The sequence below is a fragment of the Leptonychotes weddellii genome, chromosome 1, assembly GCF_054177405.1.
Source record: "Leptonychotes weddellii isolate Sample4059 chromosome 1, ASM5417740v2, whole genome shotgun sequence".
Lineage (NCBI taxonomy): Eukaryota > Metazoa > Chordata > Mammalia > Carnivora > Phocidae > Leptonychotes > Leptonychotes weddellii.
In genome coordinates this window covers 127,407,763-127,432,599 of record NC_138369.1, presented here as the reverse complement: position 1 = coordinate 127,432,599, position 24,837 = coordinate 127,407,763, and the positions used below count along the sequence as shown (strand labels likewise).

The 24,837-nt window shown below is 50.8% G+C and overlaps 1 protein-coding gene across 3 annotated transcripts in view; it reads left to right on the top strand.

The window, feature by feature from the left end:
- The first annotated feature begins 3,680 nt into the window (after positions 1-3,680).
- XXYLT1 (xyloside xylosyltransferase 1) overlaps positions 3,681-24,837 on the top strand; it is a 164,051-nt gene continuing 142,894 nt past the window's right edge. The window contains exons 1-2 of one of the 3 annotated variants that reach the window (XM_081831857.1): positions 13,585-13,714; positions 16,973-17,021. In XM_081831857.1, the coding sequence (XP_081687983.1) occupies positions 13,602-13,714; positions 16,973-17,021 (162 nt within the window). In that variant the 5' untranslated portion in view covers positions 13,585-13,601. Of the gene's footprint in view, positions 4,276-13,584; positions 13,715-16,972; positions 17,022-18,020; positions 18,265-24,837 lie in introns of those variants that run through there. The other 2 variants (XM_081831860.1, XM_081831872.1) reach the window with 2 other exon arrangements.

Below are 24,837 nucleotides of genomic sequence, written 5' to 3'. Positions count from 1 at the left end.
AACTTTCTCGGTATATATCTTTCTAGAACTTTGGGTGTGTGTATTTTGGTTGATATACAATGGGATCATACTGTTTTGTTATCTGCTTCTTTCACTTAATAAATAGGGAACAGATTTCTAAGTCCTTCAGTGTACATCACTTTGGGGAGGATTTTAAAAAGTCTTTATTATGGAAAATTTCAAACATAAACAAAATTGAATAATTTCAATAGCTGGTAGCTCATGGCTAACACTGTTTTATCAATACTCCCACCCATTTTTTTCTCTTCCCCAGATTTTATTTTGAATCAAATCTCAGACACTTTACTAACAAATCATTCAGTATGTATCTCTAAAAGAAAAAAGCCAATCACAATATCTCATTTCCTTAAACTATGAAACTATATATTCAGTATTCAGATTGTCCCGATTATATCAGATGTGCTTTTTAAAAATAGATTCTTCAAATTAGAATTCATAGAAGTTCCATTCATTGCAGTTGGCTAATAGGTCTCTTGAGTCTCTATTTTAAATGTTTCCACTTGCAGTTTGTGAATACATCGCTTTTAATGACAGCATCATTATTTTTCTTTAACCACTTTATTGGTGAACGTTTGATTCTAAATTCTTGCCATCATAAAACTAGCTCTGCTTTATCCTTATGGCTAAACATTTGCATACATTCTTAATTATTTCCTCAGGATGAATTCCTAGAAGTAAAAATGCTGATTCACAATGGGCGGATATATTTTTGAGGCTCATTTCAATGAGTCAGGTATTGGGGATATTATGGTAAAAAAAAAAAAAAAGATGTACTTCCTATTTTTCGTGAGATCTTGCCTTCTTGCAATGGAGAAAGATGGGACTGAATAGGTTATAGGTGGCCCTCATGGGATTGTTGGAGGATAGTGCCTCACCTGGACACTGGATGGGTTGGTGTTCAGAGACCACTCATCAGGGCAGTGACATCTAAGTCAAGGTTTGACGCAGAAGGAGAGTTTGGCTGTGTGAAGATCTAAGGCAGTGCTTTAGAAACTTTGGTCTGTAAAAGATTCACTATTGAGGCTCAGGCTCATTGAAGATGAACCTGATTCTCTGTTTTTACCAAGCTCCCCAGGTGTTTCCAATGCCAACAAAATCTGAGAACCACTGCCTTGGGGAGAAACATTCATCAGGATAGGAGAGAATTGAGAGTTCTCTTAGGGGCCAGAAAGATTTTAGTATTGCCAGAGTGCCCTCCAGAAAAGTACCCTCCCTCCATCTGCTGTAGAGGGAAGTGTCTCTCTCTATCCTTGACAATATTGGGTACTAGTCAATATGATAAAAATCTGATAAATCTATCCAACATTACAGATGGAAAAGCCAGTTACCTCTAATCTCTGGTCAGAAGTCTGAGAAATTGACCAAAATTAGAACTGAAAGAGTTACTGTGCTTACCAAAGTTCTTTGTCTATTTAGCCATGTTATTATTATACACCCAGCTATCTCTATTTTGAGCTGAGGAAACCTGTCACCATCTGACATACTACATACCTTTTCTTGTCTATTTCCCCGGCTAGAATATAAGCTGTATGAGGGCAGAGATTTGTTTTTTTTTTTTTTTTTTACTGCTGTAATCCTCAGGCACTACTGTGCTTGATACGCAGTAGTCACTATGTTATCTATTGAATAAATGACTAGCCACCTTCATTCAACTCCTATTTCAGTTTCCAGCCAGCGGTATATTTCAGGAAGCTGCAACATTAATTTATCTTTATGGTCAAAGAATTGGGAATGAAGAAAACATGGAGAGAGTCTCGAGTATTTTCCTTTCTATGTAAAATTTAAATTATCTTGTTAATTCATTTTTTATCCATAAATTCCAGGAGTAGTGATCTTGTAAAGGTCTGAAAAATAAAATAATGGAATAAATTCTGGAATAAGTGGCAGAAGGAAAAACCACATTATTGATGGTGAAGATGAAGGGCACAATTCCAGAATTATTTTTCTCTTATTAGTGAACAACAATCAGAATGTAATAATATAGCTGTAGCACACTGCTGTGGGGATTCTGTGGAGCATATAATAAAGTCTTAATGGAGATCTGTAGTTTGATATTTGTAATTACCCTAGAAAAGCTATGGTCGCTATAATTTGGTACTTGTTGGATATTTAGCCTTGTAGAGTTTGGTGTTTCTAGCATAGTTTATATTGTTTGCTAAGTGTTAGGCACAGTTCTAACTGCTTTTTATGTATTGTCTTATAATCCTATGAGGCTTAGGTACTAGTATTAGCCCTGTTTTCCAAATGGGTGTAATTGCAGCTCAGATTAAGGAAACTGTCTGAAGTCTAATAATTTGTAGTGCTAGATAAACTTGGAGAGCTTGCTCTTGTAACCAGTGTCTGCTGAAGGTTGTGGTTAAATACACACAACTCAGGGCTCAAAATACTGCTTTCAGTGTGAATCTTGGCTAAAAGCTTGGGCGTTGGAAGCGGGAAGACTTGGGTTGAGATCTCGCTCTATTACTAGCCAACTAGGTTTGGGCAATATACTGCTCTAAATCTGTTTCCTCAGTTGTAAAGTGCAGATAATAACTCTACTTAGGGTTGTAAGGATTAAGTGAATTAAAGTAAGAGCCTATCACTCGAGTGAGTTAATTGAGCTATTGGGTTATCCTCACCCCCCACCCCAAGGTAATTAGTATGTGTTGATCTTGTTGCTCAGCCCACTTCAGAGGACCAATGTTTTTTCAGAAAACTGTTAGTCCAATTGAAAAGAGTTAAAAATGAGATGAATTGTGGTTCTGGGTACCAGTCACTTTGACCAATAAGGGCATGGCACAATAAACTGCTGAGTGATAATTCGTATGTGCATTTGCCCGTGCATTTTCACCTCCGTGTCATTCAAGCATGCAGATCATTTGTACATGTTTAAAAGCTACAGTATTATCATCAGTCCTTAGACTGAAGTTAATGAGTTTTTATGCAGTTGTCAAGTGTCCAGCTGTCTAAGGTCAAAACCGCAACTGTGTGACCTTGGGCAAGTTACCTCAGTGTGCCTCAGTTAAAATTGAAAAACGACTTGGTACATCTTAAGGCTCTTTTAAAGTGTTTGTTAAAAAAAGAAACAAGAGTCTCCGGCCGTTACTCCCCTGGGGCTCTGGAAACTATCCCAAAGTCGTGGAAAGTGGGGTCCCCCTGCTGGCCACATCCTTTACATGGCCTCAAGTGCCCGTGCGCTGGGCAGGCCATTTCCACCTTAGGTGGCATTCCTCATTCACCGTGAATGAGGAAGGAGCTTGTTAGTTTAAATTCCCTAGCCTCAGCTAGTCTCCCAGGTGTGAAGGGAGTCGGCGGGGAGAGGACTTCAAGCCTCCAAACATTTGGGGGAGAAAGGTATAGAGAGAAAACTTTTCCCGTTTTGTGCGTCCAGTTTAGTGTTTTTGCTAACCGAAGATCCTGCGTTGGGGCGCCTCTATACCTTTCAAGGCTCAGCTTCGATTTCTAGCGTCTGGGGCTGGGCATTTAGGACGGCCAGTTTTAACAGACCGTACAGTCCCGCTGGCTTTCTCGAAGTCTGAGTCCTCGCCCGCCGCTAGCTCCTTCCCGTCTCGAATCCCTCTAAATCTAGGACCCAGCGGCTGCCGGGCAGCCCTGGCCCCGCCTCTCCGCGCATCAGCGCCCGCGGATTGGCTCCGGGCAGCGCGGCCCCGCCCCCGCCATGGCCGCTGCCCGCCGCCTGGGCTACTAAGTGGCTGCCAGGGTGCTGGTCTCTGCTGCAGCTCCCCGGCTGCTCTGTCTGCGGGTCCGTCGTGCATGGGTCGGCGAGGCGGGTCCTCATGCGCTCGGGCCATGGCGCGCCTGGGCGCTGTGCGCTCCCACTACTGCGCGCTGCTGCTGGCCGCGGCGCTGGCCGTCTGTGCTTTCTACTACCTCGGCTCGGGCCGGGAGACCTTCTCCAGCGCCACCAAGAGGCTGAAGGAGGCCCGCGCCGGGGTCCCCGCCGTGCCCTCGCCGCCCGTGCCGGAGGTGGCGCGGGGCTCCGTGGCGCCGGCCCCGGGCGCCAAGGCCAAGAGCCTGGAGGGCGGCGGGCCCGGGCCGGTGGACTATCACCTGCTGATGATGTTCACCAAGGCGGAACACAACGCCGCGCTGCAGGCCAAGGCCCGCGTCGCGCTCAGCTCCCTGCTGCGCCTTGCTAAGTTCGAGGCGCACGAGGTGCTTAACCTGCACTTCGTGAGCGAGGAGGCCAGCCGCGAGGTGGCCAAGGCCCTGCTGCGAGAGCTTTTGCCGCCAGCCGCCGGCTTCAAGTGCAAGGTGAGCGGGGCTGCGGCTGGGGGCTCCCGGCGGATGGCCCACCCCATACGTTTGTCGCTCCCCGCCCCCCCCCTCCAACATTGCCCCAGCTTTGCCCGAAACCTGCGTTCGCCCTATGCTGGAGGCAGCGTCCGGGGGGCGTGTCCAGGAGTGCTGGACACTGGACACCGCTGAGTGCAGGAGTGCTGCCGGGTGTCAACTGACTACCCTGACCCGTTTGCCTACCCCTCTCCCCCGAGAATTGGCTCGCCCCCTCTCTGCTGGCCTTGCAGGATCCAGCACTGCCTTCGCAGTCCGCGCTTTTTATTCTCCCCAGTCTTTGACTTTTGAGGTTGGAACAGACCGTTTGAGGGCAGTAGTCGTTCTATGCAGGGTCTGCTGGACAGGGTCTTAGTGAGGTCGCGTGAATCGAAGGTGCGGTGACATTTCTCATATTTAAGTCAGAACTGGCTAAGCCCAAACCCAGACAGTGTGAACCACCTCATCCCCTTTCTGCGACTTCTTCCCCACTCTCAAGGGTCATGAACCCATTTAGGGAAGCCACCGGTTCCTCCGAGGGAGGAAGGGAAAGCTCTAAGAGGTACAGATAAGATCTGGGGAGAGCACAGCAGAGCAAGACACCTTGTCCCAGGCTGGACCAACCTGTCTCCGTGGCAGCTCAAATCCCATCTCTCTCCATCATCTCCCATGATCTCCTGGCTCTGCTTGTCAGAGGTTAGTTTCCTGGCTTAGTGTTAATTGCTTCAGTCAAGTTGCTAGCCTCATTTTGACCTAATAGTTGCACAGAGGGGATCCAAGGTCTGATTTTTTGATAGGATTAGTAGGTGGTCTTAAAGGATGGAGACTGATGGTGGGGGAAGGGGTAGTGAGATAAGAGTAATGTCCCATGTGTTTGCGCCCAGGAAGTGACAAGGGGAGCTGCTGCCAAGATCCTGCAGGGTTCAGGGGTCTGTGACAGCTCAAGTCCCAACTTCGAGGAGGTCTGTCTGTGTTGTGGGCCTGGCCCTCTTCTCCAGCCTTGCTTCTCGTCCTCCTATGTGCACCTTAGATCTTGATTGTGCTGAATGTGCCTTTACACAAGATGTACTCTCTGCCTAGGATGTCCTTCCTTCCCTCCTGGGGCCTTGGCCACTCTTTACTTAGCTTTCACCTTCCCTGGAATGTCCCTAGACTTGGGGACAGTCCATGCCCAGCCTTCCACCGCTTTCCATTCCCGCTTCTCCCCATAGCACACAAGATCTGTCTCCTGCCCAGAACAAGTAAGCCTGTCCGGAGCACCCACCATAGTCAGGGAAGGGCCCCAGGGCCTGGACTTCATGCTATAGGAGGCCAAGAATCCAGGTCCTTGACCCACTGTCTGACCTGGGGTTTTTCAGCCTGGGGCCCATCCCAGTTTACCTAACTGGAATCTCAAGGTGAGACCTGGCAGCCTGTCCTGGGTGATCCCTAGGACTCTAATGCTTGAGAAACTCTGTACTGGTCCAAGGGAGAAAACCAAGGGCCCTTGATCAAAGGGCCATTCTGGGCAGAGCTAGGATTTGACTGGGTCTCTACCCTGAAGACCACCATTGTCATTTTCTCACTTCATGGAGTCAGAGGTAGCAACTCGGGCCAGATCTCTACCCATCCCTTTCTCTCAAGCTCCAGCCACAACTTCTTGTGCACTCGGGGCTTTCTAGCTGCTGTCAGGATACTCTTTCTCTCTCCATCTCCAGGTCTCGGCCATCTGCAGGTTCCATCCCCTCTTTGGAGCCTTCCAGGGAAACCCCATCTGAAAGGCACGTCTTCCTCTCCCTCCTCCTCCCTGGTGTCCCCTGGTGCTAGGAACATATCGGGTCTTATCTCCCGTGCCCGTGCATGATGCCCGGCACATAGTCAGCACCAGCGATCTTGGCCTCAGGGCCAGGTCCCCATCGCGGTGTCTGTGTTTCATGCTCCCTCCCTCTGCCGTGCTCGGTTAGGACAGCCAGAGGTCACCAAGGCCTTGACAGTACCTGTGCTGAGGCGTGGCCAATGAGGGTCTGGGGGCTTGGTAGCTGGACGGCTGTGGTCGGAGAAGAGTTTATCAGTTTCGGCATAAAATCGTTCCTGTTAGTTTCGAGGTCAGATTTTGAGTCTGTTCTCTGTTTTTGATAAAAGGTGCTCTTTTTTTCTTTAAATATATGGTACTCAAAGGTTGGCTTCATTTTGTTGGTCATTTGATTCTCCCTCAGGTTTGGAATATTCCTGAAAGGAATGCTTTTTCTGGCATCACTTCACACATGCTTCTCCCTCTGCCTCGAGTGGCTCCTTACCCCGACCCCCATCCTTAGCTCTGCTCTCAGGTCTCAGTGTCAATGTTGTTTCCTTGGCAAACCTTTCCTGAGCGCCCATTACACACTCCCATAGCACCAAGTAACATTTATCACTGTTGTAATTATATAATTATTGAATGAAATATATGTCTACCTTTCAAGACAAGGAAGACAAAGGGCATGGACCCTGACTTCTCTTAAATGTTGTATCCCCAGCACTGAACATCATGCCGTCCATATGGGAGTGCATTTTATACGAACAATTAATCTTTCAGTATTAATTAGGAAGAAGGAAACTAGAAATTCTCACCCTGGTTGCATCAGGGCTGGAAGGGACCTTCAAGAGCACATAGCACAATGGGTGAAGAGACTTGCCCGAGGCCACTTGCGAGTTACTGACCTGGCTAGGACTAGACCCATGTCCTAGGTCAGTGTTTTTCCCTTTCTACCCTGTTTCTTCTTTGTTTTTCTTCTGAGATTTTATTTAAATTCAAGTTAGTTAACATATAGTGTAGTATTGGTTTCAGGAGTAGAATTTAGGGATTCATTACTTACATGACACCCAGTGTTGCCCATTCCCCAATTACCCCATGCCCCACCCACCTTGTCTCCAGCAACCCTCAGTTTGTTCTCTATAGTTGAGTCTCCCATGATTTGCCTCCCCCTCCATTTTTATCTTATTTTACTGTTCTTTCCCTTCTCTTATGTTCATCTGTTTTGTTTCTTAAATTCCACATATGAGTGAAATCATCATATACCATGTTTCTTCTTTAAGGAGCACTTCTGTCTTGTAAGGTCAGGTAATAAGGACAGTTGACTCCCAGGAGAAGAGTTGCCTTGAAGTGTGTGAGGACAGCTTGGGGGCGAGGAAGGCAGCTCCTCTCCCAGCCACCTGTCTGGAGACAGCCTCCTCCGTCAGTGTGGGCCCTTGGGCTCCGCCACCTCTGTAAGCTGCAGAGCAGAGCTCCAGCGAGCCGGCGTGGGAACTGTGCTCACACCCAGAGGTCTCTTCTAAGGCCATTTTCAAGTGAAACTGAAATACCTTTTAGCTGAACGGGTTGCAGAAGTAGATCACAGAACATTATTAGTGACCTCAGATTATATTTTGACTAATTAAATATTAGCTAAAAAACCATTCACTGCACCAGAAAAATCTTGTTTTCATTATTATTGAAAATCTTTTGAAATCTACTGGTTTGTCTCCTAACAGTACAGAAGTCTATTATTTCTTCATGTATATAAGCATCCAAATAATAAGCATCCAGACCTGCTGTGTTCCAGGCATCAGGTTAGGGGCTGCTAGCCTGTATAAATAGGTCCAGGGTCTGACTGCATCAGAATCCCGCGGGTACACTTATTAAATGTTCAGAGTCCTGGGCCCCGCCCCTGCCTGTGGGACCTGGGAATCTGAATTTGTATGGAGCTGCAGAGGCAGGTGGGGGAGTTCACTGCCCTGAGGGGACACAGGAGCGCCGGGGGCTCTCCTGCCGACCTTCCAGACCCAGTTCAGCCATCCTGTCTGTGCAGCCTTCGCTGGGAGCATGGTGCCTGGCACACAGTGGGCAGTCAGGAAACATTTGGCTGCACTGCTCTCTGTCCTCCAGGCGCTCCTGGTTCTGCTGGCCTGGGAAAGGCTGCTACGTCCATCTTGCACAAATGCTGCTTTTACGATACCACTTCCACTCAGGACCTCCTGACTCCGGCTCACTTGTCATCCCAAGCTGTCCCTTCTCATGGGGTTTTGCTTGCTCTGCTTCTGAGCCATCTGTTGCCTCATTCTGTTCGTCAAGAGGAATCCTACAGTTCTAGATGTACATCGAGACTTATCTTTTTCACCAGCCTTCCTTGCTCTATCAGGTTTGATAGAATATGCCATGGAAACCCCAAATTGTGGTGGCTTATGCAAGATTGAGCTTTATTTCTCATCCAAATGGAAGTCCAGAGGTAGGCATTCCTGGTGCCATGGGGGCTTCCCGAAGTCATGAGGGTGTTAGGCTCCTTGCAGCTGCCCATGTCACTCTCCCTAGGGAGTGACCCTTGTCCTTGTGGGCCAGGCTGGCTGGTACAGCTTTAGCCATCATGTCTGTGTTGTAGCAGGATGGAGGAAGAATCAAAAAAAAGAGTCCTCTGCTAAAAGTAGGAGTTCTGTTAATCAGAAAGGAGAGGAGAGCAGGTTTTGGGGTAGACGACCAGCCATCCCTGCCCCACCCCTTAGGAGCCCACCCTGGGCCTGACCAAGCACCTGCTGTATGTGGGGCCCTGGATTCACAGCTACAGGGGACACAGATGTGGGTCCAGGACAGCCCCTGCCATCCAGAGACCCACACTGCTGAGCGTCACACTCATGTTCATCCTGTCTTGCTGCAAAAATGCGGTGGGTGGGTTGGGCATGAGATGGCCTGAGGGAGTGAGACAGCTCTGAGTTTCAAATGCGGTTGGCCAGTTACTAGCTGGGTAACCGCGGGTCCTCCACCTTGCCGCTCAGGGCCTCCGAAGCCTCGTCTGTAAATGAGGATCAGACACCCCCCACCTCCCGTGTAGCAGCAAGGATTTGATGCCACCATTCTGTAGCACGCTCAGCCCAGTGCTGCCGAGTCACTCATGGATCCAGGCTCACAGCATGGCCCCACCGCGCTGACTTCTGGGGAAATCAACACAGTGAGCAGGCCCCGGAGCACCTGGCATCACTCAGCTGACATGACCTGTGGTTCTCTCCTCCCTCCTATTTGGGGTGGCCAGCACCCCCTGCAGAGGCCTGGTGGGGCTCCCCCACCCCAGGGGTGCCCAGTACTGCTTCTTTGTGGTGTTTCTCATGCTCTTGTTGTGTGATCACTCAGATGGTAGCCACTCCAAAAGGCCTTCCCTGAACCCCTTTTCTAAAGCAGCCCCCACCTGGGCCCTCATCCTCTCTCCCATCAGCTTGTTTGTAGCACATATTCATTTGTTCGTTCCTTCATTCGTTCAACAGACGAGCGCTTACTCTGTGCCTGTGAATAGCGGGAATGGAACCAAGTTTCTGCTCTCGTGGAGCTTACAGTCTAGGGTTGTGGGGGATGAGGGAGACTTTAAACAGATAAACAAGTACAGGTAGAGCAAGTCAGATTGTGAGAAGTTTAGAGCAGGCAAAGCAGGGTAAGGACGTAAGAAGTGTATGTGTCCAGGGAGGGGCAGTTGGCGGGTCGAGGTTGTCAGGAAAGGCCCCACTGATGAGGTGACATTTGAGCAGGGACGGAGGGAAGTGAGAGTATGGAGTTTTGGACATCTAGAAGAGAGAGAGCTCTAGCTAGAGCTGTGTGTGGGAAGGCTGCAGGTGGGAGTGTGCTCTGCATGTTTGAGAAAATAACCATCCTTTTATTTATTTGCAGTCTTCCTCTCCCTACTAGAACATAATCTCCATGAGGGCAGGACATCGCTTCCCTTCTTCATCTGCTGAGGTCGGCAGGAACCCCATAAATGCCATTCCTATTTCTGGCCTAAGTTGGAAATGATAGTAAGACTGGGGACAGGCAGCCTGCTAACCTGAAACACAAGAATCAGACAGACTTCTGGAGGGACAGACAGCCCTGGCCTCCCTGCAGGGGTGGGCAGGCTCTCCACAGGTAATTCCAGAAGAGGGGAGGGGCGAGGGGAGGAGGGGAGAAAGAAGGGGAAGGGAGAGGAGAGAATGAAGGGCGAAGTAGAAGTAGAGGAGGGGGCCAGGGCAGGCATGCCTTCCAAACTCACCCATCAGCTCAGTTTCTCCTCCTACCTTAAGGGAGGTGTTAGTGTGTGTAGTGGGGAGCAAGAGGCCAGGAGTGCCGGTCTAGTGGCGAGCCCCCCACGTAGAAGGCACAGAACAGTGGAAACAGAGGTGCTCCTTCTTTCCCCCACCACCATCCTATTCTTAGCACAGTTCCTGGCACATTAGAGGCTCTCCATCAATATTCACAGTTGACTGACTGATGGCTGTTTTAGCTAAACCCAGGAAATCCTATCGGAGTTCTCAGTGATCTGCCCCTCTTCTGTCGAACCCCATCTTCCTCAGAGCATGAGGCTGGGTTGCTCAGTCCCCAGATGACAGGTTAGGAAGGAGAAGGAAGCCGCGTGCTTTCCACATGTAAGGCAGTTGTTGGATTCCAGGGGGAGCATGTGCTGAGGACTGAGGTGGAAGCTCTGGGCACACCGGGACATTGCCAGAGCTTCGGCAGGAGCAACACTGAGTGGCTTTGAAAAGATGAGAACCTCAGCTCATAGTTGGGGCTTGGCAGAAGCGTAAAGACCGCCACGCAGGCTGTCACACGATGATGCTCATGGCAAGCGGGCGACACTGAAAGGCAGCTTCTCCCAGCCCGTCAGAGCAGCAGGTACCTTGCATATGAACGAGACTCAAATAGGTTATGACAGTCTGGGGAAGAGGGGGTCTGAGAAATGCCTCCTGCAGTGAGAGGCTCTCGGAAAGATAGGCTGACATTTCTTACTACAGAATTTAGAGAACCTTGCTGCATTACCAAACCCATTCGCCAGTGGAGCTCTTTTAAATTATAGTACGTTCATGAAACAACTGTAGTAGTTTGTGTGCTGATGTGTGTTTCTCAGGAAAAACTTCAGTCATTGATCTGTAGGGAATAACTTTATATGGTTATTACTGTATCCCATACGATACACTCTGGATAATTCCATAGATAATAGCACAGATAATGTGTTATAAGGCAAAGCCCATAACATAGGTCGGGGACCATCCTAGAGCTGACTCACACTGATATATGGGTGGTTGGTAAATGCTGTGAGGGCCTCAGGGCACAGATGTAATGTTCAAGCTGGACATCAGGAATTCCTCACAATTTTCTGTTTTCTGTTCCCATTGATCATTTTTCAAAAGACAGATAATCACATTTTTCTTTTTTGCAATTAAAAAAACTGAACTAGAATTTACATGCCATAAAATGCACCCCTTTAAAATAAACAGTTCAGTGGTTTTTAATATTCACAAGATTGTTCAGCCATGACCACTAATTCCAAAACATTTTCATCACCCCCAAAAGAAATCCCATACACGTTAGCAGTCACTCCCCATTCCCCTCTTTCCCCAGCCCTGGCAACCACAAACTGCTTTCTATCTCCATAAATTTGCCTGTTCTGAACATTTCATAAAAATGGACTCATTCAGTATGTGACCTTTTGTATCTGGCTTCCTTTGCTTGGCATGGATAGTACTTCATCCTTTTTAATGGTTGCATGATATTCCATTGTACGGACCTGCCACATTTATCCATTCATTATTTGATGGACATTTGGGTGGTTTACACTTGTTGGCTATTGTGAATAATTCTGCTGTGAACATTCGTTTATGAGTTTCTGTGTGGATATATGTGTTCACATCTCTTGGGTATATACCCAGGCATGGAATGGCTAGGCCATATGTGAACCTTGGAGGAAATGCTAGACTGTTTTCCAAAGCGGCTGCACCATTGTGCATTCCCACCAGCAGCGTATGAGGGCTCCAGAGTCTCCACATCCCCACCATCACTTGCTGTTGTCTTTTTGATCATAGCCGTTCTCGTGGGTATGAAGTAGCATCTCATTGTGATTTTGATTTGCATTTCCCCAATGACTAATGGCAAGATGATTACATATTGATAAGGACAACTGTACACATGTATTTGATATTTTTCTTATGTGTTTACCAAAATGCATTTTACAAGAAAACCCAGGTACCTTGACACTCCCCGCCCCACCCAGAAAGATGTTATATAGCATCTCTGGAAACGCTTGTATTCTGAAGAATATAGTTTAGAAATTTCGGTTGTATATAGTAATGTTATTTCTAAAATCAATGAGGCGATGTTACTTGTGTGAAGACTTGATTAGGAGAATAATAGTAACATTTCAGCACTTTAGAGTTTATAAAAGGGCTTTTACAAACATCTCATTTGAGCATCACTGTGACAGGTGAAGGAGCCCCCAAGGCTGACGGATCAAGAGACTTACTTGAGCTCCCAGACTAAGTCATGCTTTAGGGAGGAGGCGACACCCACGAGAGTGGGAGCCAGTGAGGGCTGGCCTGTAGCCCACCTCGCAATCTGTATCATCCCCCTGCCCAGTGGCCCCAAATAATTAATTACATCAGTCTGAACAAAGACTGTGCTCTCTGCAAGGGCAGCGTCCGTCTCCCTCGCCTTCCCAGAACACTGCAGAGTCACCAAGCTTTGGAGCTGGAAGGAAATTCTGAACCTATGGGTGCAGCGTCCTCCCAGTGAGCTGACAGACCTGGGTGGAGGGGGCGGTGACTTACTTAGTGCCACACAGAGCTGGGGTTAGAATCAGCCCAGGCTCTTCGGTTTGGGTGTCAGTGTTATCAGTAGTCTGTACTCCCTTTTGGGAGAGTGAATTGAGAGCTAGCTCACCCTAACCCCCCTGCAGGGCCTATGTTTGGGCCTGTGTTCACCCATCCCAACTGGGCCTCACTGCCCTGTGTCCCCACGGATCTTTCTGGCTGGGCAGGGAAGGCTGAAGCTCTGCTGGTTGTTGGGGGCTGGCTTTCCAGCAGCCTTGTGCCAGAATGGGGCCTGGGGTCAGTACTGGAGGGAACGCATGTGGTGTGTCCACTGCTTGGGGGTTTGCGCTGGAGGGCGCCGGTCTCCAGGCCAGGAGGTCCGCAGGTGGAGTAGCTTAGGAGTGCAGCCCACACTGGGCCACCAGCCTCTCCAGCCTGTCACCGCCTTGTCCCTGAGACCCAGTGAGGGGAGAGCTGCTCTCCTGCTCCCCGTGCGGGGTCCCCTCCCGGGGCCGAGGAGCCGTGTGCGGCGCTCCGCGCGGCCACTGGAGGGCGCCGCCGCCCCGCGTTTGCTCAGGTGGAGCCGGGCGCCAGAGCCCGCCCGCGCCGCTCTCCCACCACCGAAGCCTGGGGCGCAAGCCGAGCTGTTTTTGTTCTTTCTCCACGAGCGTTCCCCGCCCCCCCCCCGGGTTTTAGAGAGGAAGATTGAAATGAAAGGGAGTCTGCATGGCGATTGTGGGCGATCATTTCCTTCCTGTGCCGGGTGTAAACCGGCTTTGATGAGGCCCTTTGAAAAGGTGGATGAAACAAGCTGGACGGTTGCATCCGGATGGAGAAGACATCAGTGCTTCCTGGCCGCACAGTCCGAGGGACCCGTGGATGGTGGAGAGGGGGTATCTGCTCATCCCGTATCCCGAGCCTCTGGCCTGACCTTGTTCCCGCCAAGGGACCCCCAGTCGGGCCCTGCCCACAGCCCCCCAGCTTCCCAAGCTGCATCCACCGGGAAGCCGCGTCACACCCAGCACGTGCTGGGCCCTCCGGGAGAAGGGAGGCGGCCTGCCGCTTAAAAAGGGAGGAAACGTGGCTAGAGCTGCCTGAAGGCAGAGCGGCCCCTGTCCCCCGCCAGGAGCTCCTGTAGGGACAGAGTCGTAGGTCTCCCGGTGCGAGGTGGAAAGTCGGGGGAGTGGCCCGTGTCTCCGAGAGGCAGGCTTGGTGGGTAGGGGTGCAGTGCCCCCCTCCTGGCGGCCCGTCACTGTGGCTGTGTTGCTGGACTGCGTGGAGCAGGGCTTTTTAACTGTTGGCAACGCTGTGCCCCCACCCCTGTTGTAGGTGCCTGTTCTGAGCAGCGGAGCCAGGCCCTGTTAAGGGCACAGAGCCTGCTGTTAATGTGCTTTAAATTAAAGCCATTTGTTTTATTAATCGGGGTGATTCCTGTTGAGCAGCTCCAAGGAAGTGATCCTCCCACTGGTGGGACCAAGTGTCCTGGAGGCTGGTCTCTGTTGCCCTGCTCTGGGAGGGCCGGCCGGGACACACTGTCCCCTCTGGCCCTCTCCCTGTCCTCACTGGAGCTCACCACTGCTTCTATCGCTAGCGGCGTCTGTACCGGCCGGCAGGGCGGGAGCACCGGGCTTGGAGCCCGAGCCCCTGGTGCAGATGCCGTCTGGGGCATTTGGGAGCGGCGCGACCCTGGAGATAATCCCCTGGCCTCCTTCCCCTCACCCGTGACCGCACAGGTGGCTAGGAGATAAAATGAGGCAGCTTGGGGCCTGACCTGTGGCAGGTGACTGGCTAATAAATGGTGGCTTCTCCTAATGGTACCTGAGTAGGTGTGTTGGGAGGAGGGACTCTTTCCTCATCATTTGAGATAGCACAGTGCTTACTGATTCAATTGGCTGGCAGTGCAGCTAGCTTGCAAAACTGCGCTCTGCCCAGGTTTATTTCATGATGCCTTCGTCTGTTGGGGCTGCTGTAACAAACTGCCACAGACGGGGTGGCTTGTGAACAATAGATACTGATTTCCCACAGCTGTGGAGGCTGGAAGTCCAAGACCAGGGTGCCAACAAAGGCCCTTTTCTGGGTTGTGGACTGCCAACTTCCTGCTGTGCCCTCACCTGGTGTCTCTTTTATAAGAGCACTAATCCCACTCATGAGGGCTCCATTCTCGTGACCTATTCACCTCCTGTAGGCCTCACCTCTAAATACCCTCACACTGGGCATTAGGATTTCAGCATCTGAATTTGGGGGGTGTTGGGGGTAGAGATAAACATTTAGACTGTAGCACAGGGTGTCCTCATGTTCTTTTGAGTCTTCCTCGGTTCCCCAAACTACAATGTTCTCTCCTCTGACCCTCCCCTCCAACTCCCTAACCCCTCTTAACAATGCACTGTGTACCCCCTCTGAAAGCTCTGGGTACTGGCCTCATTTGGTATTCAATTGTGCCCACGCTTTCTCTTTTCTGCTAGCAGGATGAGGCCCCAGTCTTCATCTCTACCTTCCCCAGCGTGCTGAGCATGTATCTGGTTTTGGGCAGAGGCTCAGCAAATGCCACTTGATTTGGCCTTTGTTTTGGAGTGGGTGCTGTTGTTTCCCATTAGGGTGGTGAAGCTGGAGTCTGTGCTTTATAGTCTTCATGTAGGCAACATGGATGATCCTGCTGTGTCTTTGGGGAATGGAGTCTTCTCTCTGAAGGCTCCTTTCTAGAAGTTCCAATTCTAGAAATTTCTAGAAGATTCCAGTTCAAACTTGTTTATTTTTCAGGTTTGTTTATCTCTTCTTAATGGTGTTTGATTTGTTTTCTCGGTATGATTGCACACAGTAATTGTTCATAAAGTTTTTGAGAATTCTGTGAAGTATAAACCATAAATGATTTTTAAAAGCCAGGCTACTGGGGAGACCCACATATCCCCAGAGCTTGCTCATATCCCTTGTTCCCACCCATCCCTCTTCGCAGGGTCTTGGGCCTCACCCCTTATGGCTCATACATCACTGAGTGCTGTGAGGGGCCTTGCTGTTGCCAGATCATCATGGCCGTCCTGGATGCAGGTTCTGTGAAACCTGCCCCGCATGGTCGGGTTCCTTGAATCCTGGTCAGTGTGGGAGTCTGAGGGGCTTCATAGACTTTGGCAGATGGACGAGTGGATTAGTCATTGTTTGAAAAACCTGTACAAGATGAGACGTAGTGCAAGCTTTGCTCAGGGTATCCCAGGCCACCTGCTGTTGGGGGGGTGAGGGCAGGAAGACCCAGGGCAGGGGATTCCAGGTGTGCCTGAGCCTGGCTTTGTGAGGATGGCGGTCTGTCTGTGGCACTCAGGGAGCTTTGGGGAGGTGCATGCATTGTCAATCGGTAGGAGGTGACCTTCCCAATCTTACAGAGGGGGGAACTGAGGCAGCTGGGGCAACAGACTGGCCTTGTCTCCTGTACGTGGCAGGAGAGTCGTGGCCAGAAGGAGAGGGCACCATCTGGCTGAGTGAGTGCATGGCTCTCTGGCTGTTGGCAGCAGTCAGACGTAGCCTGGGCAGTCAGGACTCCAGAAGAGTCGGAGGGAGCCTCGGAGCCCGCGTTGGCCGGGTGGTGTCAGCACTCTGCCTTACTGCGCTGCCTGGACTTCGGGCGCGCCCCCGGCCATTCATGCCCCCGGGACTTTGCTCCGTCCCTTCCTCTCCTGGAACACCCGTCCCTCCCTTCTTTATCGGCGTCACTTTTTACTCTTCAAGATCAGGTTCTGGAGGATGCCATCCCTGACCGTCCCCTGCCCATCTCCGGGTTAGCCCTTCTCCTCTGAGCTCCCGCTGTGCTGCTGTTGGCCCCTCTGCCAGCTCCTGGAGGGCTGCGCTGCGTCATCCTTCACTCTGTGTCTCCAGGACGTAGTGTAGCCCAGCGCCCTCGGTAGAGTAAGACTCGGCACAAGTTTGTTGAACCAGAGGAGGTGTTTTGAGTGCACGCGGGCCGTGCACTATACATGCCCGCCGTGAGGCTCTCTCCTGGGGCCTTGGGGAAGTGAGCGGGCTGCCGGGCCTCTGTGTTCCTCTCCGACATGCCGGGAGCATGCTCTGACGCATGTAGGATGTGGCTGGCCGACATGTGGAGTCCTTGGCCCCCGATGGAGGCCTCTCGATTTAAAGAAGACTTTCTTGTGCCTTTTAATGTAGGTTCTCCAGACAGGAAGTCATCCTACCTGAGGCCAGCTGGGAAGATTCAGGTGTGTTTTGGAGAATCCTTTTGGGTTTCAGAGCTCTCCCCCTTGTATTACTAAGAAAAGCTACTGATGTTGATCTAGGGGAGGTGGAAGGGGCTTGGCCTGTGTTTCTGTCTTATACAGATAGGGCTGCTGTGGCCACTTGATCTGCCCAGAGCCCCCAGCTGGTAGGCAGTGCCTAGGGCTGGCACTCAATTTGAGCTGAGGTATGGTGGGCAGAGTCCTGCCCAGGTATCATGTTCCTGGGTTCTGGGGCTCTCTCTGATCGTGGCTTCCACTGACAAGGCCTTTCAGTGTCTTGAGCCTCAGTTTCTCACCTGTAAGATGGGTAGGGACATTTCAGCCCTGAATAAATATTCCACGACTCTCTTACTGGGTGCTAGGAAAGTGTAGAGGACAAGTCCTTTCTAGACCTTTACTGAATGGCAGGATAGGAGATTGGCGGGGGGGTGGGGGGGTCTTGAAGCCATGGTTCACCTCTTTCTGGGGTTGTTCCTGGAATGGCTCTGGCCAGGTCCTCCTTGCTGACTTGCCCCTGCCTCTCTGGGAGATATTGATTCAACTGCGACCTCTGCCCCTGGCTTGGAGTATGGAGTCACGCAAGCCCTCTCAGACGTTTACCATTGACCTTGTCATTGGTGATAGCAGCGGTTGCCACTACGTAAGTGACAGGCACCATGCTACATTCTATCCTCGCTCTCTGATTTAATCCTCAGAGTGATCAGCCCTGTGAGGCAGGGCGTAATCTCTCCCGGGAAGAGGTATCACAGATGAGGATCCTGAGCCCAGAGCAGGGTTAGTAGCTTGCTCAGAGTCATCTGGCCACAAAGTGGCTGAGCAGTCTTTCTGACTCCTAAGCACTCTGCCCTCATGCCTGTGAGGTCTGGGTCATTGTAGTCTCTCCACATGGGGAGGGCTCTGGGAGCGCTGGGATCCCAGAGAGCATGGTGGCCCCCGTGCTTGCTGTGCGCTGGGGCCTTACACGCATATCCTCTTTCCCTTGCCAGCAGATCAAGGACCTGCTAGGTGGCTTGCGAAGAGCAGGGGAGCCTCAGAGCCTGCATGGGGCAGGTCTCACTCCTCCAGGTTCTGCTCTGTGGAACCAGCTGGGAGCCTCTGTTAGTGTGTGGGTCTCTGAGGACCGTGCTGTTTGGAACTCCGCCTTCCTGGTTTGGCAGCAAGTCAGAGGACGTCAGCCCCGGAGAGAACTGGGAAGGTTGTGTAGTCCTGTCCCTTCATCTTACCGGTGAGGAAACTGGGGCCCAGAGAGGCCAAGCTACTTGCCTAAGGCCACTCAGCTGGGCAGTGGACAAAGGGTCTGGGAGCCATGTCTCCTGCCCTGCTGTCTCCCTGCCTGCTTTCCCTTTTGTGTGTTTCCGAAGCCAGTTCTGGATTGTGCTGGTCTCTGGATGCTTGTTTGTCCTCTGGTTTTGTTCTTAGCCTCACCCACCTGTGACTGCCCTGCACACGCCTTCGTTTTGTTTACCCTGAATGGCTTTGCATCACACCCACTGAGCAGCTGCTTCACAGTGGAGGGGAGCCGGCCTCCTCCGGTGCAGGCCCCAGCGCCCCGGTGGTGGTAGAAGGAATCCCACTGCTGTCCCCTGCCTGGGTCTGCACCCCATCAACCGCAGTCCAGTGGTGTCTATTAAAAGGATCTCAGGGTGTCAGGGCTCTCCATTATGTGAGCCGAGCTCCACAACACACGCACACACACGCACACACACACACACACAGTAGGTGCTCAGGATACTTCATTTTCTGCTGCTTTGCCGCCCAGCTTACCTTGAAGGGGCAGCTCAAGCACCCTACCTGGAGAGCCCCCTCTCTCTGAAGGCCTAGTGCCTTTATCGGTTTTCTGAAGCCTCTGTGATCTCCAGCTCTGTCTGCAGTGCTGGCGAAGCTGCCAAGCAGGGTGCGGGGCTCAAGGATACAGTCTATGTCTCATCTCCCTCCTGGTGAAGCCTAGTGTAGGGGTGGGCATGTGTTTCTTGAGTGAGTATGGTACTGACTATGGATGGGTCTGGGTCAGGATGCAACTCTGCCTCATCCCTTGAGGAGGCAGTAGGTAGTTGTTTGCCTTATCCGAACTCCTTCCTTATCTGCGGAAGGGGCACAGTAATATCACCTGCCTCAAAACACTGTTGTGGGAATGAAATTAAATGAATTAATGTTCCTAACAGTCCTGTTTGTGCCCAGCACATACTAGATGTTTGCTCTGGACCGTGGGCATGGCTGCCCTATTCCTCATGAATGCTGTCCAGGTATGTGTCCTGCCCTCCAGCAGCCAGACCCTGCCCGGGTCCACTCCTAGAATACCATCTCATGGGCCTGCCCTGCTGGTCTGGACCTGCTCATCCGACGTCACAGGTCAGATCCTGCTACAGGTAGCCACGCTCAGGTTGGCTGTATGGATGCTCAGGTTTGTCTTATAAAAGGGCAAGTTTGGCACAGAGATCCCCTGGCCCCCACACTTTATTATATCCTGTGTACATGCCAGGTAAGAGTGAGATGGTGACTGAGCCCAGTGGGGTTAGGCTCTATGGTCCCCTTTTTCCTCCCAGTGGTAAAGGAACAAACTTTCAGCTCAGGAGAATGGCTCCTGAGAAGGAGGCAGTGACTTGGAAATACCCTGTAGGGAAGTGGGCCTCTGCCCTCTGGTCATTATTTTGGCTGCTGACTGCCTGCTCTAAGGTAAATTTAACCTGTGGTCGGAGTAGTAGAGTTTAACCCAGATAAGTTCAGAGTAACCTTTGGTCCTGGGTCCCTGGGGACAGGGCACTGGCGAACTGGCAAGCCTCGGTCAGCCACTGCTGACGTCTGAGTCGTAGCCAGAATCTCGGGTGCCTTATTGCCCACTTGGGGTCCGGCCGATGGCTGGGGCAGGTGGCTGCCCTCTGGGAGCACAGCCACACAGTGCCCAGCCTCAGGGTCCTCAGGGTCCACTGGTCAGCCCGCAGTCTCCCATGGAGTCAGCATGGTGTGAGCTGATGGCAGGCACCACTGGGACTTGGCTGAGAGCATCATTTCTAAGTGTTCCAGTTTAAAACTCAACTTAGCTAGTGACTCCCTTCATCAGTGCAGAGCAAACAGCTAAAGAGTTAATTGACGTTAGTGAGCAGTATTTGCAGAGGACGTAAGATGTTTATGGAGGTTGATTCCTCTTACTTGTCTGTTCTTCAGACTCACGGAGCAGCTTTTGCTTTGATCAGAAACGTGCGCAATGGAAGTTATATACTAATCCGGCTTGCTCAGAGGGCTGCTAGACTGTGAGAACAAACACAAAATGAGAGCATTTCTCTTTACTTAAAGCAAAAGTTCTGTCTCAAGCAGCTAGCTCTGGGAGATGAAATAGGACCCTGCACTTAACCTCTTGGTTTCTGGAGCTGCTGACCCCCGAGCCCTTTTCTGTGACATGTGCAGCATCTGGAATGGATTTCTGGAAATCTTTGAGGGGTTTGTTCTAGCCTGGAAATATGGAAGGGGATTCTCACTGCCCCATGAAAGCATCCCATTATGAGGAATCCGCCTAGTCCCTGGGCGGTGGGGGGAGCAGGCAATGGAGCCCCGGAGAGCCCACCCACACCTGCTTCTGGGAGAGTGTAAAACTGTGCGTCCAATCCCAAGGAGCCATCGGTACTCTTGCATGTTGCCTTTGAGTCTTGCCCACCGCAGGCATACTTTGGGTGCAGCCAGGGCATTTGGTTGTGTGCTTCCTGCGAGACCCATGTGTGGGGTTGCAGCTTGAGGACGTTTCCCCATCTTTCCGTCTTGTCTCGTGCTTATTGTTTGTATGATTGTATTGTCAGTTATTGTCATTTTTCTTTTGTAAACTGTCCTGGGAGTTTCTGATTTTTCACACTCTAAATAAGCCACAGAGAACATCTGTGTGTGTGTGTTTTCCTTCTTTTGAATCGTTCCCTGAGCTCTTCCTTGACTCTTCATAAGGAACATGTCACAGTTGGAAGTGGTCCTATGCCCATAAATTATATCTGAAAATCAGGACCCAGCAGTAACACTCCTCAGTGCCCACTCTCTTGGCTTTCTATTACACAGAGTTTTATAGCTAATTTACATTGTACAACCCAACTTTGTCTCTTCTTAGTATTCTATTTTATTTTTTTAGTATTTTATTTTATTTATTTTTTAAGGGATTGATTTATTTGAGAGAGAGCACAAGCAGGGGAGGCAGAGGGAGAAGCAGACTCCCCGCTGAGCAGAGAGCCCGATGCAGGTTTGATCCCAGGACCCCGGAATCGTGACCTAAGCTGAAGGCAGAAGCTTAACCAACTGAGCCACCCAGGTGCCCCAGTATTTTATTTTTTATATGTTAAAAATTTAAGTTAGGACACACCAAAATATAGAAAAATCCAGAGAAAATGTAATAGATTATGCTATTATTATATAGGTTAGATAGGTGCTAACATTTTGCTGTACTTGCTTCAGATTCTTTTTTTAAAGAAACAAGATATTATAGATCTAGCTTCAAGCCCACTCCTACTTCTTCCCCATCCTACCCCTCCCGAGGTGTTCATTATCACACACAAGAAGGGGGTTAGCTTTGTGGAATTTGTCTTTTTGTACTTTTATCACATATATATGTGCCCACAAAAATGTATATGTGTATTTTTTTTTTTTTAAAGATTTTATTTATTTATTTGACAGAGAGAGAGATAGCGAGAGCAGGAACACAAGCAGGGGGAGTGGGAGAGGGAGAAGCAGGCTTCCCACTGAGCAGGGAGCCCGATGTGGTACTCGATCCCAGGACCCTGGGATCATGACCTGAGCCGAAGGCAGACGCTTAACGACTGAGCCACCCAGGTGCCCTGTATATGTGTATTTTTTATTGCTTTCTATATTTTAATCAGTTATAGTAAAGATTTTATTTATTTCAGAGAGAGAGACAGAGCATATGTGCATGAGCAGGGGGAGGGGCAGAGGGAGAGGGAGAGAGAGAATCTCAAGCAGACTCTGCACTGAGCATGGAGCCTGACGTGGGGCTTAATCCCACGACCCTGAGCTGAAACCAAGAGTCAGACACTTAACCCACTGAGCCACCCATGTGCCCTTTAAACAGTCATAAAAATACTCTCATTAAATATATATTCTTTTGATACTTCTTTTTTTCATTCAGCCTATGGTTTTGGGATGTATCCAAGATGATATATGTGGGTCTTATTTGCTCATTTTAACTACTGTGTAGGATTTCATTATGCATACACCTGTTTGTCCATTTTCCCAATAGAGGTGGCTGGGTTGTTCCATTTTTGTCACCCAAACATTGCTGCAGTGAGCATCAGGTATGTGTCTGGGTACACATATGTGCTTGGGTTCCTCCAGAGCGCACACCTGGATAGGCATTTCCTGGCCCAGGAGTCTGTGCGTCTTTCTGAGGCATCGTGAGCTCTTGTCCAGTGCGGTGCTCCTGCCGCCCACTCTCTGGGCGAGCACTTGGTGTGCAGGCTCCCTTTTCTTGGGGTGGGTCCTTTTGCCTTTGCATCAGGAGGTGGAAACCTGAGGGCCACTGGGGAATAGGATAGGAGGGAAACTTTCAGGGCAAACTTGAGTGTTCCTTTGTGCCACCCCAAACTTTCTGGTCATGTGGAGACTTGGACCAGTCTTCCCCAGCATTTCAGGGTATCTGTAACTGAGAGCAGAGAGGAGGGTGCCTCCAGCTAGAGGTGGATTGGCCTTTCCCTGAGTCTCACCTCCACTGCCGCAGAGCTGTCTGAGAAGGCACAAGGCCTGGCTTCGGGGCAGTGATTTGCCGTGTAACCTGGGGAGAGCCCCTTCCCCCTCACTGGGCCTCAGTTTCTCCCGTCTGAAATGAGAGGGTTGGATCAGTGACTCGTGTGAGCTCTTCGCTCCACATGTATCGCCCATCCACTTGTACAATTAGCAAAATCCATGTTCCTAGCCATGGGCTGCTAGGCCTGAGCCTTGGGCAGCTCTTGGGTCTGAGTGGGGATTGGGGGGCTGCCTTGCAGGGTGACAGTGGCCTGGTGCTCCCTGATGACCAGTTTCTTCCCTGTGCTATGAATCCATCTCCTCAGTGAAGTGGTCTGTGTTTTCACAGTTTGAGGGAAGATCGTCAGATCCCAGGGGCCAAAGCAGAGTAATGCCGACAGAGGGGAAGCCAGAGGCTGCAGCTAGTCCTTGGGGGACACTTAGGAAAGCCAGAACAAAGGAGCACTGCTTTCTTTGCAATGAGCATGTTTAAGGTCCATGTAGACTGAGCCATACTTACCTGTGTGTCTAATAGGTTTCAGCAGTACCCCAGGACATTGATACGTGCTGGGTGTATCAATGAACAAAAGGGGCAGAACAGGTGAAGTATCCTGCCTTTTTGGAGCTTATGTTCTGGCAGGAAGAGGATTAAATGAGCTAATAACATTTGTTTGTTTTGCTGCCTGGGACACCGCGAGGTAGGGGCTCAAAAAGGCTAGGTTTCATTTCATCTCTTTGTTGTTCCATGACAAGCAAATGAGGAAGTTGTGCAGCGTCCTGGGACGTGAGTAGGTTACACAGTATGTTAGCAGGGTAAGAGGCCTCGGGAGTGTGGGGCAGTCATGATTGCTAGTTGGGAGGCAGGGGCCCTGTCACTAAGGAGGTGGCTTTTGAGCAGAGGCCTGAGGAGTGGAGTTGGCCGTGCAACCATGGGGAAGAGTGCCGGTCAGGGTGGGAGGTCGCCTGGCGCGTGCGGGGAGCAGCAAGGCCTTGCATGTGGCAGTGGGGGAGTGGCGGGGGAGGCCCTGCAGGAGGACCGCAGACCCAGGCACAGCCCCGGTGCCCATGAGGACTCTGGCTTTGACTGGTGATAGGAGGGGCTGCGGCTGGGTTTTGAGTGGAGAAGGGCCACTCTGGCCACTGTGTGGAGGACAGAATGAAGGGAAGGCCTGTTTAGGAGGCTAGCGTCCTGGCCAAGGGGAGAGAGGAAGCTGTGGGCTAGGGAGGAGTGCGGGATTCAGGACCCTGCAGGAGAAGGGTGCTTATTGGGTTAGGAGCATGACGAGGCTTTCTACACCAGACTTCATTCACCCCTAGACTTGTGGCCTCCAGAGGGCTGGAAACATGTCAACCCCCAGGCAGTGGGGCTCTGCCCTTGGTGAGGGAATAAAAGAGGAAGAAAGGTGGGGCGAGGGCAGTCCCTAGTGACTGGCAGGTTGCTTGCATTCTAGAATCAGAAAGGCCTGGGCCCAGATCTGGGCCTCAGCCAACCAGCAGGTCACCTTGGACAGGCGACGTCCCCTTTATGAAGGGCACAGTCATGGCAAGGGTTGGATGAGCTCGTGTTTGTCCACGTGGCTGCCCACCACATGTCTCATTTCCCTGTGGTGCCATGATGCGCAGATGCTCGCGCCTGGCTGGTGGGGTAAAGCGGTGTGGTGTCCTGACGTGCCAGGGGGACTCGTGGCTTGAGGTTCCGGGAGGGCTTGCTGGAGATCCGGTCCTGCCGCCCGCCGGGGCTGACCTCGGGGGAGGCCGGCCCTCACGCCACGGACACCTCCTGGCTGTCGGTGCTGTGCTTGGCATTTTAAACACATCATCTCACCCCCAAAAAGAGGTTATGGACACGAACAGTGTCTCCCGAGTCAGGTCATTTGAATGTTTCCTTCATGGTTTTTGCCCAAATCCCATAACTGCCTGCAGCATTACCTACTTAATGTGTATTTTAAACCAACTCTTCTTTTTTTTATTTATTTATTTATTTTTTTTATTCTTATGTTAATCCCCATACATTACATCATTAGTTCTAGATGAAGTGTTCCATGATTCATTGTTTGTGCATAACACCCAGTGCTCCATGCAGAACGTGCCC